The sequence below is a fragment of the Chaetodon trifascialis genome, chromosome 11 (assembly GCF_039877785.1).
Source record: "Chaetodon trifascialis isolate fChaTrf1 chromosome 11, fChaTrf1.hap1, whole genome shotgun sequence".
NCBI classification, from domain to species: domain Eukaryota; kingdom Metazoa; phylum Chordata; class Actinopteri; order Chaetodontiformes; family Chaetodontidae; genus Chaetodon; species Chaetodon trifascialis.
Genome location: NC_092066.1, coordinates 27,570,864 through 27,595,828, shown reverse-complemented (window position 1 = coordinate 27,595,828; position 24,965 = coordinate 27,570,864). Strand labels below are relative to the sequence as shown.

At 40.9% G+C, this 24,965-nt stretch overlaps 1 protein-coding gene across 1 annotated transcript in view; it reads left to right on the top strand.

Annotated features, from left to right (window-relative positions):
• The window catches only part of rnf31 (ring finger protein 31), a 150,507-nt gene that overhangs the window by 111,197 nt on the left and 14,345 nt on the right, over positions 1–24,965 (top strand). The window contains exons 20-21 of the mRNA XM_070974644.1: positions 9,071–9,181; positions 9,582–9,630. Of these exons, the coding sequence (XP_070830745.1) occupies positions 9,071–9,181; positions 9,582–9,630 (160 nt within the window). The remainder of the gene's footprint in view (positions 1–9,070; positions 9,182–9,581; positions 9,631–24,965) is intronic.

The window sequence follows — 24,965 nt, the reverse complement described above, 5'->3', positions numbered from 1 at the left end:
CTAACATGTCCCTCAGTAAGGGCTACTCAGAGGAAAGAGACTGATTAACCTCTCACTGTCAATGAAATTGTTAATTCAATTAATACGCTGATATTTTGTCCTAAAATTTTAAATAATAATAATAATAAAGAGTTTAAATGGTCAACTTTCAGTCACATGTTGTTGTTCACAACATGTGTGTTGACACCAATATACATGCATCAGACATTTTGTTGATAACAATAATAATAATAATAACATTGTTACGGCCAGACAATGGAAACCCGGACCCAGGAGCAGAGTTCAACAAAAATAATTTATTAACAAAGTGACAACAGAAAATCAGTTCATCAGAATGACTATCAAAAAACAAAGTAGCAACAGAAATACTCACAACAAAGTACCAACTAAAAACTCCAAACAGAAAATCACCTTGGTAGGGAAAAAAGCCAGGACAAAGTGCAACAAAAGACAACCAGAATAAACTAATGACTCGAGAGAAAAAACACACTGTGGTTTGCTCGTGACGAGAGGCGGATGATCTCTAGCTGCGTGGAAGTGCGGGAAGCATAGAGAATAATCTGGCACTGGGGACTTGCGAGAGGGTGGCTTATGAAGCCAGATGATTAGGCAGAAACAAGCTGCAGGTGTGCCAGGAGAATCAGTGCTCCTGGAGATCGCTCCGCCCCCTCGTCACTCACACTACCGGAGAGAGAGGGAGAGTGTCAATGTGAGCAAAAACAAAAGACATAACAGAAAACAGAGCCACAACAAACATTCTTCAATACTAATACTAACTTATATGATGACTAATAGTATAACTGCTAATAGAACAAAGGAACAGGGAAAGGCAGATTATATTTGGTGAATTAAGCACTAGTAATTATAATTGTCTCATGTCAAGTATCTAAAACCCAACCGCTACTAGTCTCTAGATGGCAGTTTGGTTCCATGGTAGAAACCTGAACAAACATGCTTATGAGAGTTAAGGTAATAGTTTTGTCATTTTACAAGCTAGAAACATGGGGAAAACTTTGATACCACACAAACTGTGAGTTTAGTGCTGTGGGAACATCCAAAGTTGAATCAAACATATTGCTTGCATTATCCTGATGTGATGTGAGTAAAGAAAGCATACAGACACGCAAAAGAGTCAGTGTTATCTGAGTCTGGGGGCCTCTTGAGACCTGTTAATTGTCCATTCAGATGGTTTCAAAGCCTTCATTTGGTGTAAAGCTATAAAGAAAACATTAGCATCTCCATGAAAACAGTTTAACTGATAGGTAACCCTTTGTAGCTGAAATGTCTGTCCACTAGTGATGTGTCGGTGCCGGCTCCTATGGCAAGCCTTTTGAGCATTTATTCCAAATTCTTGATATCAAACATTGCTGCGCTTATGGCAAGCCTTTTGAGCATTTATTCCAAATACTTTATTCAAAATACTTCCAAATACAGTACTTTACTTGAGTTTTTCCATGTTATTGTACTTTGTACTTACACTCCACTACATGTTAGAGGGAAATATTGTACTTTTTACTCCGTTATATTTATTTCTCAGCTATAGTTACGAATTACTCTTGTTGGATCTGTGCTCAATCTACTTCATCATTATGTGTGAGAGGATCCTGCATGTTCGTTAATGAAGCAATAGGATAAGGTATTTAGGCTTAAATCAGTATTTAATTCAGCAATCAAAGTACAGCATACGGAGCTCTGGGTCTGATCTTCTATTCCCTGACCAACAACAAAAGTGTGTCAGTTCTCGAAATCTGACTGCCTGTGCTTTCCTGACCCAGCGTTTTATTATACAAAGTATGAATTGTGCAGTTGCAGACGCCGCCTCCTCATTGGTTGTCTTTCGTTGCTCAGGTCTCTTCAGCAGGGTATCGTCTTCGCAGATCGGCTTGTGTCTGCGTGTTTCTTCTTATCTTTCCTTCAGTCTCTCAGGGTGTGTGCTGTAACTCAACAGTCATGACATCCACAATACTTACCTTCTCACCTCAAAAGACATTTTGTGTCTCTTACTTCTTAATACTGCTCAATGTCTTCAATATATGGAGTTGTTATGCATTCTTTGTGTTCCTACCTTTCTTGCTTGAGGTCACAGCTATGACCAAATGCAACAATTATCAGACCTGCAACATATTTGCTTCTGTATGCACTTTCTCTGTATTTTCCACTGAGAGGTGTTATACTGCTCTGCAAATCATGTTCATTTAATTAAAGGCACATTCTCATCTTTGTCTCACAGTATATTTGTTATAACATCCATCCATCCATCCATCCATTATGGGTCCATTCAGCTGACCGAGGCTGGGCGGCGTTACCTAGCAGCAGCATGCCGCCGAAGAGGGCAATGACAGCAGAGGAGGGCGACGAACTCAAGAAAACTTTGGAGTTTTTGGCTGAGGAGATTTCTGTGGTTAAACAGCAGCAGAAAGGCATCCTGGAGCTGGTGGAGGAGGTGAAGGCTCTCCGGATCCAGAACGCCGAGAAAGACCGGCGTCTGGTGGAACTGGAGAACAGAGTGGCGGAGCTAGAGCAGTACTCCAGGATCAATGACGTGATTGTTACCGGGCTCCACATCAAGCCCTGGTCATACGCCCTGGCGGTGACCGCTGACAACGGGGGACAGCCTGGCGAGCAGGATGACAGATTGGCAGAGCAACAGGTAGCTGCCTTCCTCCACTCAAAGGGAATTGCAGTGGATCTAAACAACGTAGAAGCATGCCACCCTCTGCCCCGGAGAAACGACAGCAATACACCAGCCATAATCATGAGGTTTGTAAACAGAAAACACAAGACTGCACTGCTGAAACAGGGAAGGAAACTGAAAGGAACAAACGTTTTCATAAATGAGCATCTTACAAAAAGAAACTCCGACATCGCAAGAAAAGCACGCAACTTGAAAAAACAGGGAAAAATTCAAAGCACATGGACCAATAATTGTAAAATATTCATTAAGCTTAACGGAACGCCAGAGCAAGCCAAAGTCAGGACCATGGAGGAGCTGGACAGGTACCAATGATCATCATCATAAACCGGAGTCACTACACAACACACAACCATAACAACTGTCGGAAATTACTCATTCACCTGCAACCTGAGACAATGATAGCACAACTCAAAGGATTTCTGATCATGACAAAATGGAGCTAAAAACTTTTCAATATACAGATCATAATTTACTGGACAGAGAAAACGATATAGATCCGGACAACAATTTCTTTTCCAACATTAATGACAACTGCTGTTATTACACGGACGAACAATACAATCAGACCATTAAAACTGACAACAAACTATCCATAATCCATTTCAACAGCAGAAGTATGTACGCAATAACATCAAGGACTACTTAGGTCAGTTCACAAAACCATTCAAAATTATTGCCATATCAGAAACCTGGATTAACGCTGATAAGGGAATGGATTTTGAGATGGACGGATATGAACTCAACTTTATAAACAGAATGAACAAAAGCGGAGGAGGTGTGGCTGTATATGTGGACAAAAATTTGAATTACAGGGTATTGCAAAATATGTCAACTGCAATTGACAATCTGTGAGAATGTATAACTATTGAAATTTATAAAGAAAGAAACAAAAATGTAATAATTTCCTGTATATATAGGGCGCCAGGTTCTAGTGTTGAATTATTCAGGGATTGGATCGAAGCATCTTTTTCATGTATGAATCAAAAAGTTATTTTCATCTGTGATGATCTTAACATTGATCTTTTAAATCCAAATAAGCACCAAATGATTGACGAATTCATTAATACAATGTACAGTATGAGTCTTTATCCAAAAATCACTAGACCTAGCAGAATCACACCCCACAGTTCCACATTAATTGACAACATATTTACTAATGACATTGAAAACAATACCGTGAGTGGATTACTAATCATTGACATTAGTGACCACCTACCAGTTTTTACAGTTTATGACGGCAACTTTCAAAGAAATCACCCAGATGTAAGACTAACATACAGACGATTGAGGACAGATGAAACTATGAATGCACTTAAAAATGACTTGCTAGCGCAAAACTGGGATGTTATATACAAGGAAAATAATATTGACAATGCGTATGAAACATTTTTAAGGATATTTACATCACTATATGACAAAAATTGTCCAATAAAACAATATAGTAGAAAACATAAATATACGGATCGACCATGGATCACAAAGGGGTTACAAAATGCCTGTAAAAAGAAAAATACACTTTATAGAGAATTCATAAAACAAGGATCTAAAGAGGCAGAGAATAAGTTAAGAGTAAGTTAACCAATATTATAAGAGTTAGCAGAAAGGAATATTATAGTGAAATATTAAATAATAACAAAAACAATATTAAAGGAATATGGGATATATTAAATAATATAATCAAAAATGGCTCTAGACAATGTTACCCTCAATATTTTATAGATAACAACATTAAAAAAGACAATATGGATGATATAGTTAATAGTTTTAATCATTTTTTTGTAAGTGTTGGACCAAACCTGGCAGAAAAAATCCCTGATCCATTGTCATCTCAGGATTGGAATGATAATCTTATAGAGAGAAACCAAAGCTCAATGTTCCTCACAGCAGTGGAAGAAAAATAAATAATTGATATTGTAAATAATTGCAAAGATAAAATATCTACTGATTGTAATAATATTGATATGAAAATTGTAAAAAGGGTCATTGAGGGGATTTCAAAACCACTAACTTTCATCTGTAACTTATCATTCCAAACCGGTCAATTTCCAAACAAAATGAAAATAACTAAAGTTGTGCCGCTGTATAAAACTGGGGATAGACACCACTTCACAAATTACAGGCCTGTTTCCTTACTGCCACAATTCTCAAAAATTCTAGAAAAAGTATTCAACAACAGATTGGACAAATTCTTGGATAAACATAAATTACTCTCTGACAGTCAATACGGATTCAGATCAAACAGTTCAACATCACTGGCATTAATGGAATCAATTGAAGAAATCACCAACGCCATAGATAATAAGCGGTATGCAATTGGAATATTCATCGACCTCAAGAAAGCTTTCGACACAATCAATCATGACATATTAATCAATAAACTGGAACGGTATGGGATCAGAGGGGTTGTTCTGCTCTGGGTTAAGAATTATCTAAGGGACAGGAGGCAATTTATGAGGTTGGGAGATTGTGTTTCCTCATGCTTGGACATCACCTGTGGTGTCCCCCAGGGGTCAGTGCTGGGTCCAAAACTGTTTATTCTTTATATAAATGATATCTGTAAAGTCTTTACCGTATTAAAATTAGTTTTATTTGCAGATGACACAAATATTTTTTGTTCAGGGGGGAATTTACACGAGCTTCTGGGGATGATTACTGCAGAACTGTGTAAGTTAAAGAAGTGGTTTGACATAAACAAACTGTCATTAAATCTAAACAAAACTAAATTCATGTTATTTGGGAATTGTAAAAGCACTAAACTAAAGCACTAATACAGGTGGACGGGGTTGACATTTTAAGGGTTCATGAAAATAAATTTCTTGGTGTAACTGTGGACGAAAAAATAACATGGAAATGTACATGTACAAAACAAATTGTCACGCAGCATCTCGGTACTAAGTAAAGCAAAACACTTTCTGGACCACAAATCACTCCACATTCTTTACAGTTCAATGATACTACCATACTTAAATTACTGTGCAGAGATTTGGGGCAATACTTACAAATGTACATTACAACCACTGTTTATACTGCAAAAAACAGCCATAAGGATAATTCACAACACTGGTTACAGACAACACACAAATCCTTTATTCTTAATATCAAAAACACTGAAACTCACAGATCTGGTTCATTATCAAACAGCACAAATCATGTACAGAGCCATAAACAACCTACTCCCGGGAAATATTCAAAAACTGTTTTATCAGAGGGAAGGGGGATATAATTTGAGGGGGGAAATGAATTTAAAACATCTTTGTGCTCGCACAACTTTAAAAACCTTTTGTATCTCTATATGTGGAGTGAAACTGTGGAACAGACTGTCGGGGGAACTAAGGCGATGTCCAAGCATGAGCATGTTCAAACAGCGGTACAAACATATGGTATTCACGAGGTACAGGGAAGAAGAAGGGCATGGTGATCATTAGGGTTCTCACATATTTACATGTTTATTTATTTTATTTATTTGCTATTGTTGGCATAGGCAAATATGCTTAGTTACTGTATGTGAAGTAGGTGTTAAAAAAAAACAAAAAAAAAACGGGTTACACAGGAAGTATATGGTATGATCATTAAGCGGAGAAGGGGTAGGATTAAACAAGCTTATGCTTCTTCCTACTCCTTTTCGAACATGTTATGTTAATATTGTTCCAATGGCTCTGTTTTCATTTGTTCATTTGTTTTTTGTTTTTGCTATTATTTTTATTTTTTATTTTTTTGTACTACTCTCACATGTTTGAAATAAAGCCTTCATTCATTATCTATACCGCCTATCCCTTTCGGGGTTGCGGGGGGCTGGAGCCTATCCCAGCTACAATGGGCCTGAACCGGTTGCCAGCCGATTGCAGGGCCACATGCAAAGACAAACAAACATTCACACTCACACCTACGGACAATTTAGAGTCATCAATTAACCTAATGAGCATGTTTTTGGTCTGTGGGAGGAAGCCGGAGTACCCGGAGAGAACCCACGCATGCACGGGAAGAACATGCAAACTTCACACAGAAAGGCCCCGCCTGACCCGGGGATCGAACCGGCAACCTTCTTGCTGTGAGGCACGCGCACTACCTGCTGTGCCACCGTGCAGCCCTTTGTCATAACAATTTAATGTATTTCATAAGGCTTGTATGTCTCAGCTTGATGAAATAATGATTAATTATGAATGATATTGTCACACTCTTCAGATCAATATTTTAAAACATTTGATCATCGTTATAAAATTCCTATAAAATAGCATTGTTACAGATCACAAGAGTGGGAATATCACCAAATAAGAGAAGGAATCCTGTAATATCAGCAGAATAATACTGAAATATACCACTGATGTGGGATGATCAGAGCGGAGAGTTTTGACCTCTGATCTCCCGAGTCCCGGGACTATGAAAAACTTGTAACATCATAAGCCACGGAATTTAACGTCTTGGGCTGACTGACTTTTCCCATCGGGCTGTTTTGATGTCCAGTTTTATTGTGGACAACAATTATTTAAAGTTAGATAATTTAACATTTCATTGTAGGTACTGCTAGTTTTTTCATAATTAATCAAGTAAACTGGTCTTATTAATTTTGTTATGTGTTAACAGAATGGACAGAAGTCACAGGTTTAGGTAGATTAAAAGGCTACAAGACCTATAATGTGATATAATGTAATATATGGTGTATTTTCTGTTGGCGGAGGACAGAGCTGGCGGCTCCCAGACATGAAGCTTTTTTTATTTGTCAACAAATGCTGCAACAATAACTGCAAAAAGGAATAATAAATCAAGCAGTGAAAAAAAAAAAAACCTGTCATAGTCTTTTGTTTCATGGTTGTTAATGAGTCATCCAAAGGTGCATGCTTTATTTTGCATGATTAAATGGTGGAAAAAAAAGTGCAGTGGAAAGTCCCTTTAAAGGGTTACATTGTGACTGGCTGGAATTCTTGCTGGAGAGCCAATAGGAAGCTTCAATGCCCACCCCTTTCCCGCCTCCTTATTAGCATTTGTGCAACTAGTATAACTAGTGCGCATTTTGGACCTCACTAGTAATACTAGTGCGCATTTTGGCCGTCACTAGTATTACTAGTGCGCATTTTGGCTGTCACTAGTAACACTAGTGCGCATTTTGGCCGTCAGGACAAAAAGAGGCTCACTAGTATTACTAGTGCGACAAAATGGCGAACTAGTGAAGACAAGATGTCGAACTAGTGAAGCGCAGCAATATTTGATATCAAGAATTTGAAATAAATGCTCAAAAGGTTTGCCACATGTGGTGGCTTCAGTGTGTACACACTGAGCAGGAGGGGGAGGAGCGGGGGTTACAGTCACTATTTTTGTGTAGAAAGTCACACAGCTGATTAGCACCTGCTTTCTCAAGATTTTTTTTGAGAAAAAGGGGAGGTTGGATATAGGTCTGTAGTTGGCTAACACTCCTGGATCAAGAGTAGGCTTTTTGAGAAGAGGTATTACAGCTACTTTAAAGGACTGTGGTATGTAGCCTGTTGATGAAGACAGATTGATCATATCTAATAAGGAAGAGCCAATTAAGGGTAAAACTTATTTAAGCAGCTTATTTGGGATGGGATCTAAATCCATCAGAGATTGACGATTTTCATGATGAAATAATTGAAATTAGTTGGTGACAGTCGACAGGTGAAAACAGTCTAAAACTATGACAGGTTTAATAACAATTTCTATGCTTTCTGTGTTTGAAAAATCAGTACCTGTTGATGGCAGGAGGTGATGAATTCTCCCTCTAATAGTAAGAATTTTATCATCAAAGGAGCTCATGAAGTCATTACTACTGAGGGCTAAAGGAATTGGTTCAACAGAATTATGGCTCTCTCTCAGCCTGGATACAGTGCTGAAGAGAACGCTGGGATTGTTCTTATTTTCCTGTATTAGTGAAGAGTAATATGCTGTACTCGGGCTTTCCTGCATGTTTTAAGACTGTCTTGCCACTTAAAACCATATCTTTCGCTGCAAAGTTACTCAATTTCTGATTTAGTGTTTTTGTTAGCAAGAGAAAAAGTACTTAATTTGCTCTTGTTGAGTAAGAATGAAATAATGTTTAAAATGTTAACAAGCTGTTTTAATTTTAAGCTGCCTAACCAGTACATGCAAGTCATCAAAAATGTTTCATGTCGTTGAAGCAAGAATGTCAATAAATTATTCTCCAATGTAAATACTCCTCTCAATACAAGTCCTTTTCCACATCTGTCTAATCATTACTGTATGCCTCCTGGAATGACAGTGTTACCTGACCAAACACAAAGAGCTAAAGGAGTTAACTTCTCATAGGTTAAATTAACTGCCTCAAGCACATTTGGTGTGAATGTACCTTAAGATTTTGACATACAGTACAGTACAAGACAGGCGTCTCTTCTTTCTTCCATTCAGACCTGTGCAGTGGATGAGTGCAGTGTGTCTGGATTACATGCCCATCATCCCAGAGACTGCCTCTTCTATCTGAGAGACTGGGAACCTTCCAGACTGCAGGCTTTACTGCAGGTACACACACACACACACACACACACACACACACACACACACACACACACACACACACACACACACACCAATTGCTTCTAAAATGTCTTTTGTGGGATGTTTTTAATACATAATACTAATACTCGGGTCTTTTGCGTTGTTTTCTAAAATGATTTCGTTTTGTATTTTTAAATGTCAGTGTTTTCTGTTTTATGGCTGTCTTGTCTAAAATGTTGTATTTTCTGTTTATTGTGTTTTTTAATTTGTTAATTTGTTCTCAAAAATGTGGTTATGTTTTTCAGTTTTTGTTGAAATGTGTTTTTTAAATGTTGTGTTTTCTATTTTATTGTTTATTTATTTGGCACCTCAGGGCCTTTATCTCACTTGAGCAACCAGTGTTCTTTTTTTCTTTGTGACTCAGACTAATGGAGTGGCCTTCAACTCTGAACCCCCTCCTGGAACACAAACAGGTAGACCCCATGCAGACATTTATAGTTCTAAACGTGCAAACTTTTCAGGTGTTTCTAATCCATCACATTTAAATCAAGATAGGGATGGAGCATCAGCAGCTCACAGTGGACAGGTGGAGATAGTGTTGCTATTAATGTTAATAAATTGGTAAGTGCAGCCAAACTAAAGAATATGCAGTTCCAGTCTGTGGTGATTGTACAGTTAATTGATGATCAAGTTAAAATTTTAATTTCAACAATACAAACCAAAACCCTCCATCCACTATTCCCTTGCATTACATTAATCAGATTGTGTAGTCATTAATAGTAGTCCAATTGCTCTTTTTTTTTCTTTATTGTCATTTTGTTGCATCGGCTCTGCTCCGGGGCATGTTTGTATTGTGGGGACTCAGTAGCCCAGTGCTCTATTTGACCAAAAGAGCCGACCTGGCAGTGAAGGTGGGCATACTGTTGGGTCAAACTAGTTCTATTGAGTCCACACTTCCTCGTTTAGAGCTGCAAGTCACTTTAACCTCCGTCAGTGGCGGTTGGCCACTCCACGTGTTGGTAGACTCAGGAGCCAAGGATAATTTCCTCAATTCAGAGTTTGCACTTCAGGCAGGCATTCTCCTGATTCCCCTGTCTGAAGAATTATTTGTAAACCCACTAGACAGTAAGCTATTCACCAAAATTACCCACCAAACAGCACCTGTTCATCTGGTTGTTTGGGGTAATCATGATAAAATCCTCCGGTTTAAGATCCTGTCCTCCCCTTCAGCTCATGTATTTTTAGGTTATCCGTGGCTGAGGACACATAATCCTCAAATTGATTGGTCTTCTGGAAAGATTCAGGGCTGGAGCTCGTTTTGTTTCGCTACCCTTCTGTGCCTGGCTATTCCTCCTGCAGCTGGAGCGGATATTCCAAAGATGGCCACCGCCGCAGATCTCTCTTCGGTTCCCAAGGTCTATCATGACTTAGCTGAGGCTTTTAGTAAGGATAGGGCTTTATCCTTGCCTCCCCACAGACCTTATGACTGCTACCTTCCAGTTGTATGTACAATCTGTCAAGACCTGAGTGGGACGCTATGGAGAGGTACATAGGTGAGCCTTCACTGGCGGATCAGTTTGTTAAGTCTGTTGGCGTCTGCCATCCTCAGCCTGCTGCCCCAACACGCAACAGCGTAGAGAATAGCACTTGCCACCACAGACTCATAGAAAATCCTGAGCATAGTCAGGCAGATGTTGAAGGACCTCAGTCATTTCAGAAAATAGAGGCGACTCTGGCCCTTCTTGTAGAGAGTGTCAGTGTTCTTTACCCAATTCAGTTTATTGTCATTGTGTACCCCCAGATACTTGTAAACCTCCACAATGTCCACACCGACGCCCTGGATGGAAAAGGGGTCACCGGTACCTTGGTTCTCCTCAGGTACACTACCAGTTCTTTAGTCTTTGCCACATTTAGTTACAGATGGTTCTGCTCACACCATGTGACAAAGTTATCCACAGCAGCCCTGTCCTCATCCTTATCACCCTTACTGATACATCCAACAATCGCAGAGTCATCAGAAAACTTCTGAAGGTGGCAGGTTTCTGTGCAATAGTTGAAGTCCGTGGCGTAGAGAGTGAAGAGGAAGGGAGAGAGAACAGTCCCCTGTGGGGCCCCAGTGTTGCTGACCACTCTGTCTGACACACAGTGTTGCAGGCGCACATACTGTGGCCTGCCAGTCAGGTAGTCCACAATCCAGGACACTAGGGGGGCGTCCACCTGCATCGCTGTCAGCTTGTCGCCCAGTAGAGCTGGACGAATGGTGTTGAATGCACAAGAGAAGTCAAAAAACTTGACCCTCACATTGCTTGCCGGCTTGTCCAGGTGGGCGTAGACACGGTTGAGCAGGTAGATGATGGCGTCCTCAACTCCAAGTCGGGGCTGATAGGCGAACTGGAGGGAGTCCAACAATGGTGTGACCATGCGCCGGAGCTGCTCCAGGACGAGTCTCTCCAGAGTTTTCATAATGTGGGAGGTTAGTGCCACAGGTCTGTAGTCCTTTGAGGCCCTGGGCCATGACGTCTTTGGCACAGGAATGAGGCATGACGTCTTCCACAGCATGGGGACCCTTTGGAGACTTAGGCTCATGTTGAAGACATGTTGAATAACTCACACAGCTGGGGGGCACAGGCTTTGAGCACCCTGGGGCTGACACCATCAGGGCCTGGAGCTTTGTTAGAGTGGAGTCTCATCAGCTGTCTTCTCACCTGGTCAGTAGTGAAGCACACTGTGGAGGTGACAGGTGGGGGAGGTGTGGTGTCGTCCTCTGGTTGGTGAGTGAAGATAGTCTGGCAGTCTGAGGAGGTGTGAAGAGGGCTCACCCAGGAAGATGGGGGGGTGTGAGAAGGCGGAGAAGGAGGGGGAGAAGGGGGGGTGGATGATGATGATCGTCCAGGACAGTCAGCAGAGGAGTCAGAGGGAGACTGAGCCAGCCCTGAAGTGTCCAAATTCAGTTCATTTGCCTTGTCAACGTTGCCTTCAACTCTTCTGCTGCTTGTCCCAAAGCCAGTGATGGTCCTCATACCACTCCAGACCTCTCTCAAATTGTTCTGCTGGAGTTTTGACTACAGCTTCCTCCTGTATTTCTCCTTAGCCTCCTTGATTTTCATCTTCAGTTCCTTCTGTATCGTTCTCACCTCCTCCCTGTTACCAGGTCTGAAAGCCCTCTTCTTCTGATTGAGGATGTCTTTGATGTCCTTTGTCACCCACGGCTTGTTGTTTGGATAACAATGGACAGTCCTGGCTGGGACAGTGGAGTCCACACAGAAAGTGATATAGTCCGTGATGCACTCTGTGAGCCCGTCAATGTCCTCCGCATGCGGCTCACAGAGTGCCTGTCAGTCTGTCACCTCAAAACAGTCCTGCAGTGTCTCATATGTCTCCTCTGACCATCTCCCCACTGTCCTTGTGGTCGTAGGCTGACTCTTCACTAGAGGCACATAACAGGGACTGAGGTACACAAGATTGTGATCAGGCCTGGCCAGAGGGGGGGAGGGGGAGCAGCTGTATGCATCCTTGATGTTAGCATACAGCAAGTCCAGGGTTCTCTCCTCTCTTGTGGGACAGTTCACATACTGCGTGAAATTTGACAGTGTTGTTGCCATGGTGACGTGGTTGAAGTCACCCAAGATAGCGATGAATGCACTTGGGTGTTGAGTTTGTAGACGGACCACGGCGGAGTAAATGACGGGTTGGCAGAGGGGGGGATGTAAACAGCAATGATGATGGCATGTGAAAACTCCCTGGGCATATAATATGGCCTGAGCCTAACAGCCAACAGTTCAATGTCCGGGCAACAAATATGTTCCTTAATGGTAATGTGACCAGGATTACACCAACGGTTGTTGACTAGAACGGTGAGCCCCTCTCCTTTATGCTTACCGCTCTGGGTGCAATCCCGGTCGGCCCGAACAATCTGAAAGCCACTGATGGAGACGTTGTTGTCGGGTATGTCCTGATGCAACCACGTTTCCAAAAAACAAATCAGACTGCATTCTCGGTACTCCCTCTGACTCCTGGTGAGTGCTGCTAGCTCGTCCGTCTTGTTTGCCAGCGACCTCATGTTGCCCATGATGAGAGAGGGGAGACACGACTTATATCTCCTCTTTTCTATAAGCTTCTGTTGTCTCGACCCAGGTCTTTTCCTCCGCTGTTTCTGTCCTCCCCTGCGTCCTCTGTGTGTTTTTCTCCAGATTTCAGCGGGGATCTCTGTTGTTCTGGCCAACAAGCCGGCCGGCCTCAGCGCGATCAGCTGATCTCTGGCGTAATCAATGCGCTGCACATCGGTGCTGTGTCCCAGTGAGAGTAGTAGTTTTAAAGTGAAAAAACAAACCAGAACTCTCTCAGCCAGCATGTTTGGTGAGGGCACAGCTTCAAAATGATGGTCATAAAGTTGCAGATATAAATAATAAAGAATAGAGCAAAAGAATTGTAAAACTAAGACAAAGAAACAGGAGCAACTGCGACAGGCTGCACGCACGGTTGGCGCATGCGCACTATATTCAGCATTCAGGCCCTGACCAGCATCTTCATCCCTGCACATTCTTCTCCTGAAGACTGTGCCTCACAGAGAGGAACTACGATGTGGGGAACCGGGAGCTGCTGGCAGTCAAGATGGTACTCGAGGAGTGGTGTCACTGGCTGGAGGGGGCCGAGCAACCTGCTGTGGTTTGGACAGACCACAAAAACCTTGCATATATTCAAATGGATCGACTGAATTCTTGCCAGGCCAGATGGGCCATGTTTTTCAGTCACTTCAACTTCACCATGACTTACAGACCCAGTTCACGCAACACCAAACCTGATGCCTTGTCCTGTTAGTTTGCGCAGTTGGAGGTTGAGGCAGAGGAGGAGCCTGAGACCATCCTTCCCATGACCTGTGTGTTGGCAGCGGTTTGCTGGGAAGTTGAGGCATTAGTCCGTGACACCCTGTGCACAGAGCCGGACCCCGGTAGCAGCCCTCCTCACTCTCTCTTCGTCCCCAGTGGAGTACGCTCCCAGGTGTTGCAGTTGGGGCCTTCATGTAAGTTAGCTTGCCATCCAGACATGGCCTGGACACTGTCTTTCCTTTGGAGGAAGTTTTGGTGGCCCTCCATGGAGACAGATGTCAAGGACTTTGTCGTGTGTGCAGTTTGTGCCCTGGGCTAGGCATTGCATCGGGCTCCCTCCAGTCCCCTAAGGTGTGTGGCAGCCCAAAATCCCTCCGACTGGGCTTAGTACATCCCTTGGATTGAGCACGCGCACAATTCCCTGACCGCCTTGGTCCTTTTGAGGCGTCACTGGGAGGAGGGGAGAATTTCAGTGCCTTCGGTCCAGGATCATGTTTGCTGGTGCAGCAAGGTTTGGAGGGATATGTGGGCGGCTCTTCTACGCACCGCCAAGTTCAACAAAAGGATAGACGGCGCACTCCAGCGCCTGAGTACCACACTGGGCAACAGGTTTGGCTTTTCCTCAAAAAATATCCCTCTCTGGGTTAAGTCCTGTAATTGGCTCCCCGTTACATTGGTCCGTTCCCCATTGACAAAATTATTTCACCTTCCGTGGTTCGTTTGAAACTCCCCAGTACTATGAAAATCCACCCCACCTTTCATGTCTCCCAGCTGAAGCCTCTTGCCTCTAGCCCACAGGTCTCAAACTCATTCCACAAAGGGCTGAGTGGCTGAAGGTTTTCTTTCCAACCAAGCAGCAGCACACCAGACTTGACTCATTTCATTAGCTGATCTCAGTCTTCAGACAGCTGATTGGTCAGACTGCGTGCTCTTGATTGGTTGGAGGAAAAACCTGCAGCCACACGGCCCTTTGTGGAATGAGTTTGAGACGCCTGCTCTAGCCAGTTGTCCCCACCTTCCAAGCCCCCTCCTCCCGCCCGCATCATTGCCTGCTCCAGTATTTGGTCAACTGGTGGGGTTACGGACCAGAGGAATGCTCTTGGGTTCCTTTCCGTACCTTTTCGTGTATATAAATAAAATTATTATTATTATTATTAAAATTATTAGTTATTTACATTCTCCCATGTATTCTGACCGGTTAAACTAACAGAATTTTACTATGTTACCATTGTAGCAAATATAGTAAAATAAAATAAAATAAAATAAAAAGATACAAAACATTCCAACTTCTGTAGCTATGAACTAGGTTTTTTTTTTCCACAATGTACATTGTAGGAATTAGATGACTTACTAATCCTGGGAATCAGTCTACAGTATGAATTGTAAAACTCTTTATGGCCTTTTGTCACTGAGGGGAGAAAGAGGATCAAAGGACATTCAGTGGGGGACACTGGATAGAGGGGGAAGGTAAAGGTACAATTCACTGTACCTGAGGAGTTTATGGTATAGTATAAACCCTAAAGAAACGGGATGAGTGAACTCCCCCAAATGGCCGTTGTCTTTGAAGGAAGGTTTATGATTACCAGGTGTGTGTGTGATAACCATCTGTCCTTTTGTTGAAAAGTATAAAAGCCAAGACATTGTGGAGATCTGCAGAGAACACTCTGCATGAGTCTTCCCTCCATGCTGCATGTATTAAAGAGACCTGATTCATCACACCGAGTCTATAATTCTTCAGAGAATTAGCAACTCTCAACAAGCAACAAGGAGAATTTCCCTTACAACATCCCAGATAAAATCTGACCTAATTGGTCTTATTTACTCTATCCAGTTTTCCCAAATCCTTTTAAATCTACCCACCACCAGTCTCATAGAAAAAGTTAGCTTCTCCATCACATATATATTGTGTATTACCTCAACCCAGTCCTCAACCTTAGGTACCTCATTCTTCATCTATTTTCTGGTAATTTGCTTGCAATCACCATTATCCTACAAATATGTTTGCCTCCAAATCTTTTAAAGTTTATGTCCAGGTATAATACCGCAAATGTATGTGGAAGGTCTACCGTCAGTATTTTATCCATACACTTCTTAATCTCATGCCAGTAGCTGCCAATGGAGGGACAAGCCCAGAACATGTGGAAGTGATCAGCTTTTTCAGCTCTACATAATCTCCAACACTTTGTGTCATAATACTGTGTCTGTGCTGGTGTTCTAAAGAATCTTATGATCTTATTCCACCCGTGTTCTCTCCATGAAAAGGAGCAAGTTGTTCTCCCCTGCTGCTCATTTATCTCTTCCCATTCATCCACTGACATGACAATATTTACCTCCCTCTCCCTCCTCTTTTTTATATACACCACTGCATGAAAAACCACATTTTCGACCCGTAAATCCCCGCGAATTTCGTAGATTTTCGGCGATTTACGGCAAGTTTACGGGGAACTTCGGCGGCTCCAAAAATTGTCTGAAACGAACCATCTGTCGGCGGGGGGCGTGGTTAATCGCGCCTTCGCGAAGGTGCGAATAGCTCTAATTAGCACATGAATGCTACCGTTGATCTACTCCGGCTGGCCTGCTGACTTCACAAACAACCATTGGATGATTCCACAGGCATTTTAAAAGGAAACCATCATGTGATTGGATAGCAACTCCAATCACATGAGTGAGTGATCATGTGATTGGATGACAACTCTGCTGCTATTGGTCATCTGTGCGCCACAAATAATAATAATAATAATAATAATAATAATAATAAATACATATTAAATTAAATACTATATAATAAATCAATATGTTAAAAAATGTTATTATATATATATATATATATATATATATATAAAATATAAATGATATATATATATTTTATTTGATTGATGATTCATTGATTTATTTGGCGATCCACCTTCTACACTACCACACAGTAGAACACAAAGAACACAGTTGACAGAAACATTTTGAAAAAAAGTCTTTAATGAAATCGTGACACACACATTAACAAGGACCAACGAAGTAAAATCATGACTACTGGGGGAAAAAAGCAAGGAAATATGCAGAGGGGTTCACTGATAAGAGTCTCTGGGTTGGGCCATGCCGCTCGTCCATGGTGCATGAAAAAGAGTCTAAGGCCTTTGGAAATGCTTCTTTGCTGCCTCTGGATCATACTGAGGTGGCGCCTGTCACTTTGAAGGGGACTCCATGCGAAGCCTCTTGCGGTGTGTCACCACATACTTTGGGTCGCTCTCCAGCCGATCTTGCAGTGTCTGGCAGAGTTTGGAGAGCTAGGACACGCCTTCTTGCTTCCAGCAGCTGTAAATACAGGTATTAATATAATATTAGTACTGCTAAGAAACATTAACACATGATAACATATGTGAGCATATTTGTCAAAACAATGCAGCTAATAAATAAAATTCAGCCCATTTTTACATTGTTGTGAAAATAAAGCGGCATTCATGGGACTCTTACCTGCTTCCTTCTTTGTCTGCTGCGAGCTGAAATCTTCACAGCTGCTGCCTGAACTGAAAGAGCTGGATGGGCATACCTGAAGCTCCTCCACACCATCTCATAATATGTCTTACAGGCCGCTGGAAGAAAATATATATTGGTTTGAAATAATTAAGACAGGCTTCAGTAAAAACAACAACAAGAAACAACAGAAAGGGTTTAAAAGACTGCTGTCCACACCATCCATGTCTGGACTCCCAGTTAAAGTCGCCATCAAATATGACGTCACCGTTTCATTGTGGGGCGAGTTTAGTCTGTAAAACGCAAAAAGTACAAACAGGTCATGCAACGTTTACGTTTACTTATATTCTGCAGAATATTTCCTGTGCATTTTATTAACTTACCCCTGCTCAGGTTCATATCGCCTGTCGTGTCCGTCACTATTGTGCAGACGTCGCACCTTTTCCTTTAAAATACAAAATACATTGTAATGTTAAATGTAACGTGAACAATTACCAAACGTTCGGAACGTAGTGCAATAAGAATAATAACGGTTTGGCGCCCTAAAAACTGCACAATTTGGTACTAAATGCTAACGTTACGTACGTAACTTACGCACCCGTCTCTTCGTCTCCGCAGCTGCAGTTCGGTCGGGCTGCTCCTCCAGAGCGAGCAGTCTGGCTTTTGTCACGGCCATTCTCCTCGCCAACTACGCAATCAGCTGCGTTAGCAGCCGAGACAATCCACTGAAGGCGCTGAGCAGTTTCTTCTCTAAATTGTTTGGACTTTCTGGATATGGTCGCTGTGCAGCCAGGCCGTCCACTCGTCGCAGAGGAGTGCCTTCTGGGATGAACTGAAGACGACGTCCGGCCATTGTATGAACAGAGTTAAAGTTTAGCAGGACCCGAAACGTAACTGTTGTAATCCAAGCTCGATTCGCGTTCACAGATGCGCCAAGGTCGTTTTCAGCAGACGTCATTGCATCAGAGGAGGCGTCCAATCATATGCGAGGTCGCGCTCTCGGAATTTCTCGCGAGACCATTTTTGTTGCGTAGAATGAGAAACATGCTGTGATTTTGTAAGGTACTTTGATTTTCTATTTTTGTACCTGAATATTTTATAAAACATGTAAACTTCTTTAAAGTGACATCATCGAAAATAAAAAAAGAAAAGTTACTTTGGTGTATTCCCTTTTTATTCCTACTTAAAGAATCATCAGTGGACTTACTCTGCTGAAATTTTGCAAGCTAATCACACAAGCATTGTTCATCTGGTGTTGTGGTGGCAAAATGCGAAAAATTGTGACCAGTGTCCAAGAACTGTAGATGCTTTAATTTTCAGAATTTTGATTTAGCAATTTAAGTGGAAAATTAAAGACCTTTGAGAGTCAGGACACTTATCCTGTATGTAACCTATAAAATTATTTAAACACACTTTTAAATCCTCATGAAAAAAAAATCTTTGTATTCTGTAGGCACAGAACACACACACACACACACACACACACACACACACACACACACACACACACACACACACACACACACACACACACACACCCAATTTGCATTTGTATAGCTTTGCAGCATTTACATTTGCATTTTAACACCTCATGGTCACAGTGGCTGAGAGAGAACTTCCACGGCAATTTACAGTGACGGAAATTGAGGGAAATGTGACTTTTCATCCAGTGCACCGTGTCAATTCACTTTAAGTCTTCCACTCCCTTATATAATTTGGAAATCAGCCTTTCCCCAGTTTCGATACATATGCTGAAATGAACATCTTAATGACTTCTGACCCCTTCCCTCACTGGTTCCCCTTATTGTTTGCTATAAGTAATGCCTTAATTGCATGTACCTATATTGATCCAGATTCGTTAGACTATATTGGTCTTTTACCTCTTGGAAAACACTTGAAAAACTTTTAATCTCCTTCTTTCTCAAGAGCTCCCAGAATTACATAGGTCCCCTTTCCCAATTTTTAAAACTCTTATCTGTTCTATTTGGTATGAATTTCGGAATCATACCCAATCCATCTTAATAGTCTACTTTGTATTCTCAAGTCATTTTTCGCAATTAATTCAAACCAAACTTCAGTGATATATCCAACCAAGGGTTTGTACCTTCCCTGATATGTTTTCTCAAGTTGTTGTCCCCTATTATAGCCTATATAGGAACCCCATCTGTTGTGCTAGTCTCAATTTCTTTCCATCTTGCTGAGTAGGAAGGATTGTATACATTCTGCAATATTTTTTATTTGTGCAGCTTGATAATAGCTCTTCAGGCATGGAAGTGCTAGCCCTCCTTTGTATTTAGGTAAATGCAGCATTCTGTACCTGATTCTCAGTCTCTGCCCCTGCCAGATATATCTAGAGATCACTTTATCCCATTCCCTGAATTCATTTCCTGATACCTCTACCGGTAGACTCTGGAACAGGTACCGAAGTCTCGGCAGTACATTAATTTTTATCACCTCCACTCTTTGTGTAATGCTCATATAAGGTATCAGATTCCATCTGCTAATATCAGATTTAATTTTGTTAAGCAAGGGATCGTAGTTGATGGATTTTAATTGTCCTAAATCTTGAGGTAGATTAACTCCCAAATATTTCATTGATTTTAAGTCCCAGTTTATTTTGTACTTGTCCCTAATCGTTTGGCTTGGTCTATAGTTGAAAGTAATAACCTGAGTTTTTATAGCCCGATAAATGACCATAGTCTGTAACGGTTGTCAAGTGCAGGGAGGGACGTGTTCGGGCTTGACAAATGTATTAAAACGTCATCTGCAAATAACACCATGTCTATACCTGTTATATTTTCGTTTTGTTTCATCCAGTTGCTCAGGGGTTCCAAAAAATGGCGAAGAGAAGAGGACTTGCTAAGCAGCCCTGACGACAGCCTCTTTCTAATGTGATAAACTTTGAGGGACTCCCATTGATCCTGATCCTAGCTGTCGGTTTATTAAACAGGGCCTGTATGACCTTAATAAATGTCTTGTGGAAATGAAACAGCTCCAGCACTCTATATAGGAAATCCCACCCAATGGAGTCGAATGCTTTTTCTGCATCTATTCCCACCACTACCGTCTCTATCTGATTTTTGATTACAATTCAATTCAATTTTATTTATTTGTATAGCGCCAAATCACAACAGAAGTTGTCTCCACTTTCCACTTTCCATATAGTGCTGGTGCAGACCAAGCTCTTTTCAAGCAACCAAGGGTACCAAGAGTACCCCTGACATTGTCTTGCGTCTGTCTTTGTTTAATAAAACCCGTGGGGTCTGAGTGAATTATTTCTGGCAGAATAATTTCTAAACGTCTGGTTAAAATAGTTGTAAACAGTCTATAATCTTGATTAAGGACACCAATAGGTCTATAACTGGAGCATTCCTGCTTATCCTTCCCCTCCTTCGGAATTGCAGAGATAATGGCTTCTCTCCATGAATGAGGAATTTCTCCCTCCTTCAATACCCAGTTAAATGGCTTCCGCAGAAGTGGGATTAATGCTACCTTAAATGATCTGTACCATTCCGCGGTGTAACCGTCTGCACCTGGGGACTTGCTGGCCTTAAGATTCGAGATTACTTTATTTATTTCCTTCTCTGTAATTTTGGCAGTTAAAGCCTCATTCTGTTCCATCTGGATTTTATTACTGGCTTTCGGTTGAGCATATAGATCTTTATAATAAGCTTCAAAGCACTTTTGAATTCCCTCTGTATTGTCCACTGCTGTTCTTGTTCTTTTTAGATCTGATTTTAGTGTGTCAAGTTTTAACTGTCTTACCTTTCTGTAAATATGCTGATTTGGCTATTATCTTCCCTCTCATCACGGCCTTACACGCATCCCACACCACAGATGGGGACACTTCACCATTATCGTTATCCTCTATATATGTCTGAAGTTCCTTCACTATTTCTTCCTTCATGTGTCCTTTTCATATATTTGAATTTAATCTCCAGATTGTTGTTTTTTTCTCACTCACCAGACGTAATGTTAAATAAAGAGGGCTGTGGTCTGATAGGTCCATTACTCCTATATCGCATTTTTCGGAAACGCTTCCTTTTACGGTACTGTAATTACCATGTATTTACATGGTAATTACAAGGTAACTATATAGGTAATTACCTTGTACTTTTAAAGTAATTACCAAATCAATTCCAGGCAAATACCAAGTAACTACCTGGTAATAAGTATTAATTACTGGGTAATTATAATGTAATTATATACTAACTATTTTGTTAATTGCCAAGTACTTACTAGGTAACTGCCAAGCAATTTCTTAAGAAGTACCTGGTAACAGCCAGGTAATAAGAAGTAATTACTCAGTAATTATAAAGTATTTATATGGTAACTATGTGATTAATTACTAGGTACTCACTAAGCTATTATTATATTATTTCCTAACAACTACATATAATAATTAGTAATTACTGGGTGTTTCTTAAAGTAATTCCAAGGTAACTGCATAGTAATTAATAATGTACTTATTTCATGAGTACCAAGTAATTTTCTGACAACTACCAAGCAACTACAAGGTCATAAATAGCAATTACTGAGTAATTACTAAGTAATACATGGTAAAAACCTTATTATTTACACTGTACTTACTTAGTAAATATATAATACTTACCTAATAACTACTCATCAAACACCATGTAATAATAATAATAACTACTAGGTATTTAACAATTACAATCTTAATAGCTTGATAATTGCCAATTAATTACTTACTTACTCAGTAATTAGTATTTTCCTAATAACTACATGGAAACTACAATGTATTTTAAAGTACTTATCAGCCACTTACCAAATAGGTACCTGGTAACTACCAGATAATATACCCAGCAATAACTGCAAAATTACCATGTGAACTACCATGTAATTATCAGGTTATTGATTGTATTTATTTTGTAACCACACAGTAACTACCCTTTAATTGTACCTGACAACTACTGAGGAAGGCTATGTATTGGTAAATACACAGTAAGTACTGTGAAATTTACAAAGAAATTATTATGACACTACCAATTACTTTCCTATTGGCTACCAGGTGTAATTACCAAGACATTATAAGTTTCTACTAGATACTTACCGTGTAATTACTAGGAAATGAAGAGTATTTACTAGGTACTACTAGGTATTTACGCCATGTATTTCCCTAGCAGTCAACTGGTTTTTACTACTTACCTGGTAACTTCTTAGTATTTACCCAGTAACTACAACATTTACCTGGTAATTACAGTTGAACTGTACTGCAAAAGGAAGTGAGGCCTGTTTCCATGCTATTACCTGGTAATTACTCATTCGTTACCCAGGAACTAGAAAAATACCTACCTACAAAGTACCTAGTTATTAAAGTGGAATTGTACTGCAAAGGGAAGTGAGGTCTGTTTCCATGCTATTACCTGGTGATTACTCATTTGTTACCCAGTAAATAGAAAATATCTACCTGGAAATTACATAGTTATTAAAGTGCAACTGTACTGTAAAAGGAAGTGAGGTCTGTTTCCATGTTATTCCCTGGTAATTACTCAGTATTTAGCCCGTAACTAGGAAACTATCACATTACCCAAGACACTTGGACCAAAAATGCTGCAAAACCAACCAGTGTCTATGATACAGTGTCAGAGTACACTGATACAGATACAGAGTCTGATTCTCCCCCTGAACAGCACACTGTATCTGTCAGGAGATTAAGAGTTCCCATCAAAAACCACCATCGCCAGCCATCAAATTACATTAAGATGAATGCATTATGTTTACACTTCCTCACTCAAAACACCTCGCTGTGACAGATATGCAAAAACAAGTGAGCTGCCAAAGATAAACATTTTAATCCAATGGATTTCAAATTCTTATAAAACAATTTCAAAAACAGTGCAAATTTTTAACAGTCAGGCACTTTTTAAAAAAATCAGAATACACTTCTTTTTCAAAAAATAAATAAAAATAACAGTGATAAATAACTATAAATAATAATTACTAAGTAAACAGTCCCAGTCTTGGTAATTCACATCATCATGTGTTTTCTGCAGACCGTTGTGGCCCCAAGCACTGGGTGGGCATTCCACTTTTTGGTCTCTGAAAAGTGAAAACACCCACCTAGTGTAAGCACCCACATGGGCCAGACCGGTCTGCAGTAGACACATGATAATGTGATATCACATGGCTGGTGCTTCACCAGGCCCCCTCATTTTGGCTTACACTTTGTGACATACTCTTATATCTTTAAACAAGCGGCCTAAGATGCCCTCCCTGTGCTCTTTCCCCAGCCACTGGTTCCATTCAATGAACTTCAAGTTAATCTTGAGAGCACTTTCTGATAGGTTCCCTCTGTAGCGGTATATGCTCTCCTTACAGCTCCTCCATGCACGCTCAATGTGTTGTGTATGAGCACCATTCCCAGGGTGAGAAGAATAGTGCAAAAAATCATTGTAAAACCTTTAAAATCCCTCCTGTAAAGCAATGGTTCCCAAACGGTTAAACCTTATGATAAAAAGAACAGGTATTTGGCATTTGCCCGGGACACAAAACTAGTGAAAACAACGCATTAACTCCAACTGTGTGTGTGTGTGTGTGTGCGTGCGTCTGTGTGTGAATTCACATCATCATGTGTTTCCTGCAGACTGGTCTGGCCCCAAGCACTGGGTGGGCGTTTTTCAGAAACCAAAAAGTGATGTGTCTGTCAGGACTTTAAGACAGTGCAGACATTGGTTGATTCTTCACTTTTTGGTTTCTGAAAATACCCACCTAGCACAAGCACCCACATGGGCCAGACCGGTCTGCAGAAGACACATGATAATGTGATATCACCTGACTGGTGCTTCACCAGGCCCCCTCATTTCTGAAATTTGTATTTGATGGTGAGCAGCTCATTGGCCTTCCTCAACTTATCCACTTTCTCCTTTAGGGTGGGGTTTGCATCCAAAAATGCCTTGCATACTTTGGCAAAGCTAGACAAACTCTGCTTTTCAGCAATTATGGGCAGCTCTCCAAAATCCCCACCCTCTCCAGCAATGGGGACATCTGCGATGACCGCAGTCCCCGCGATGGTGTAGCGGTCCAAGTCAATGGCCCTACAGGTTTCTGGGATGCTCCTGGTCCTCTTGTACATCCTCACCAACTTCTTATAGCGGTGGACCACATCCTCTGGGCTACTGACTACAAGACACATCAAAGAAAAAGAAAAAAAAAAGAAAGGGAAAAAAACACTCATAATTACAAATATATTGTACAATCCGAGTATACATGATGATCAGTACTTAAACTATTCTTTTTCACTTCAGGGTTTAATTGACAGTATATACATAACAGTTTCATAATAGGGCCTGCCTGACTATGCTAAATGTTGCCGTTAAGAGATTGTGTGTAGGTGGAAGGGAGAGTACTCTTAGCAGAGATGCTCCTACTAAGACGAAAATCTTCCATAGGCCTTGCTAAGGTGAACGGAGTCTGAAGGCTCCCTAATGTAGTCGATAAAAAAGGGGTGCATTTACCAAATTTTGGGGTCACTTAAATTTAGTGCATTTTCA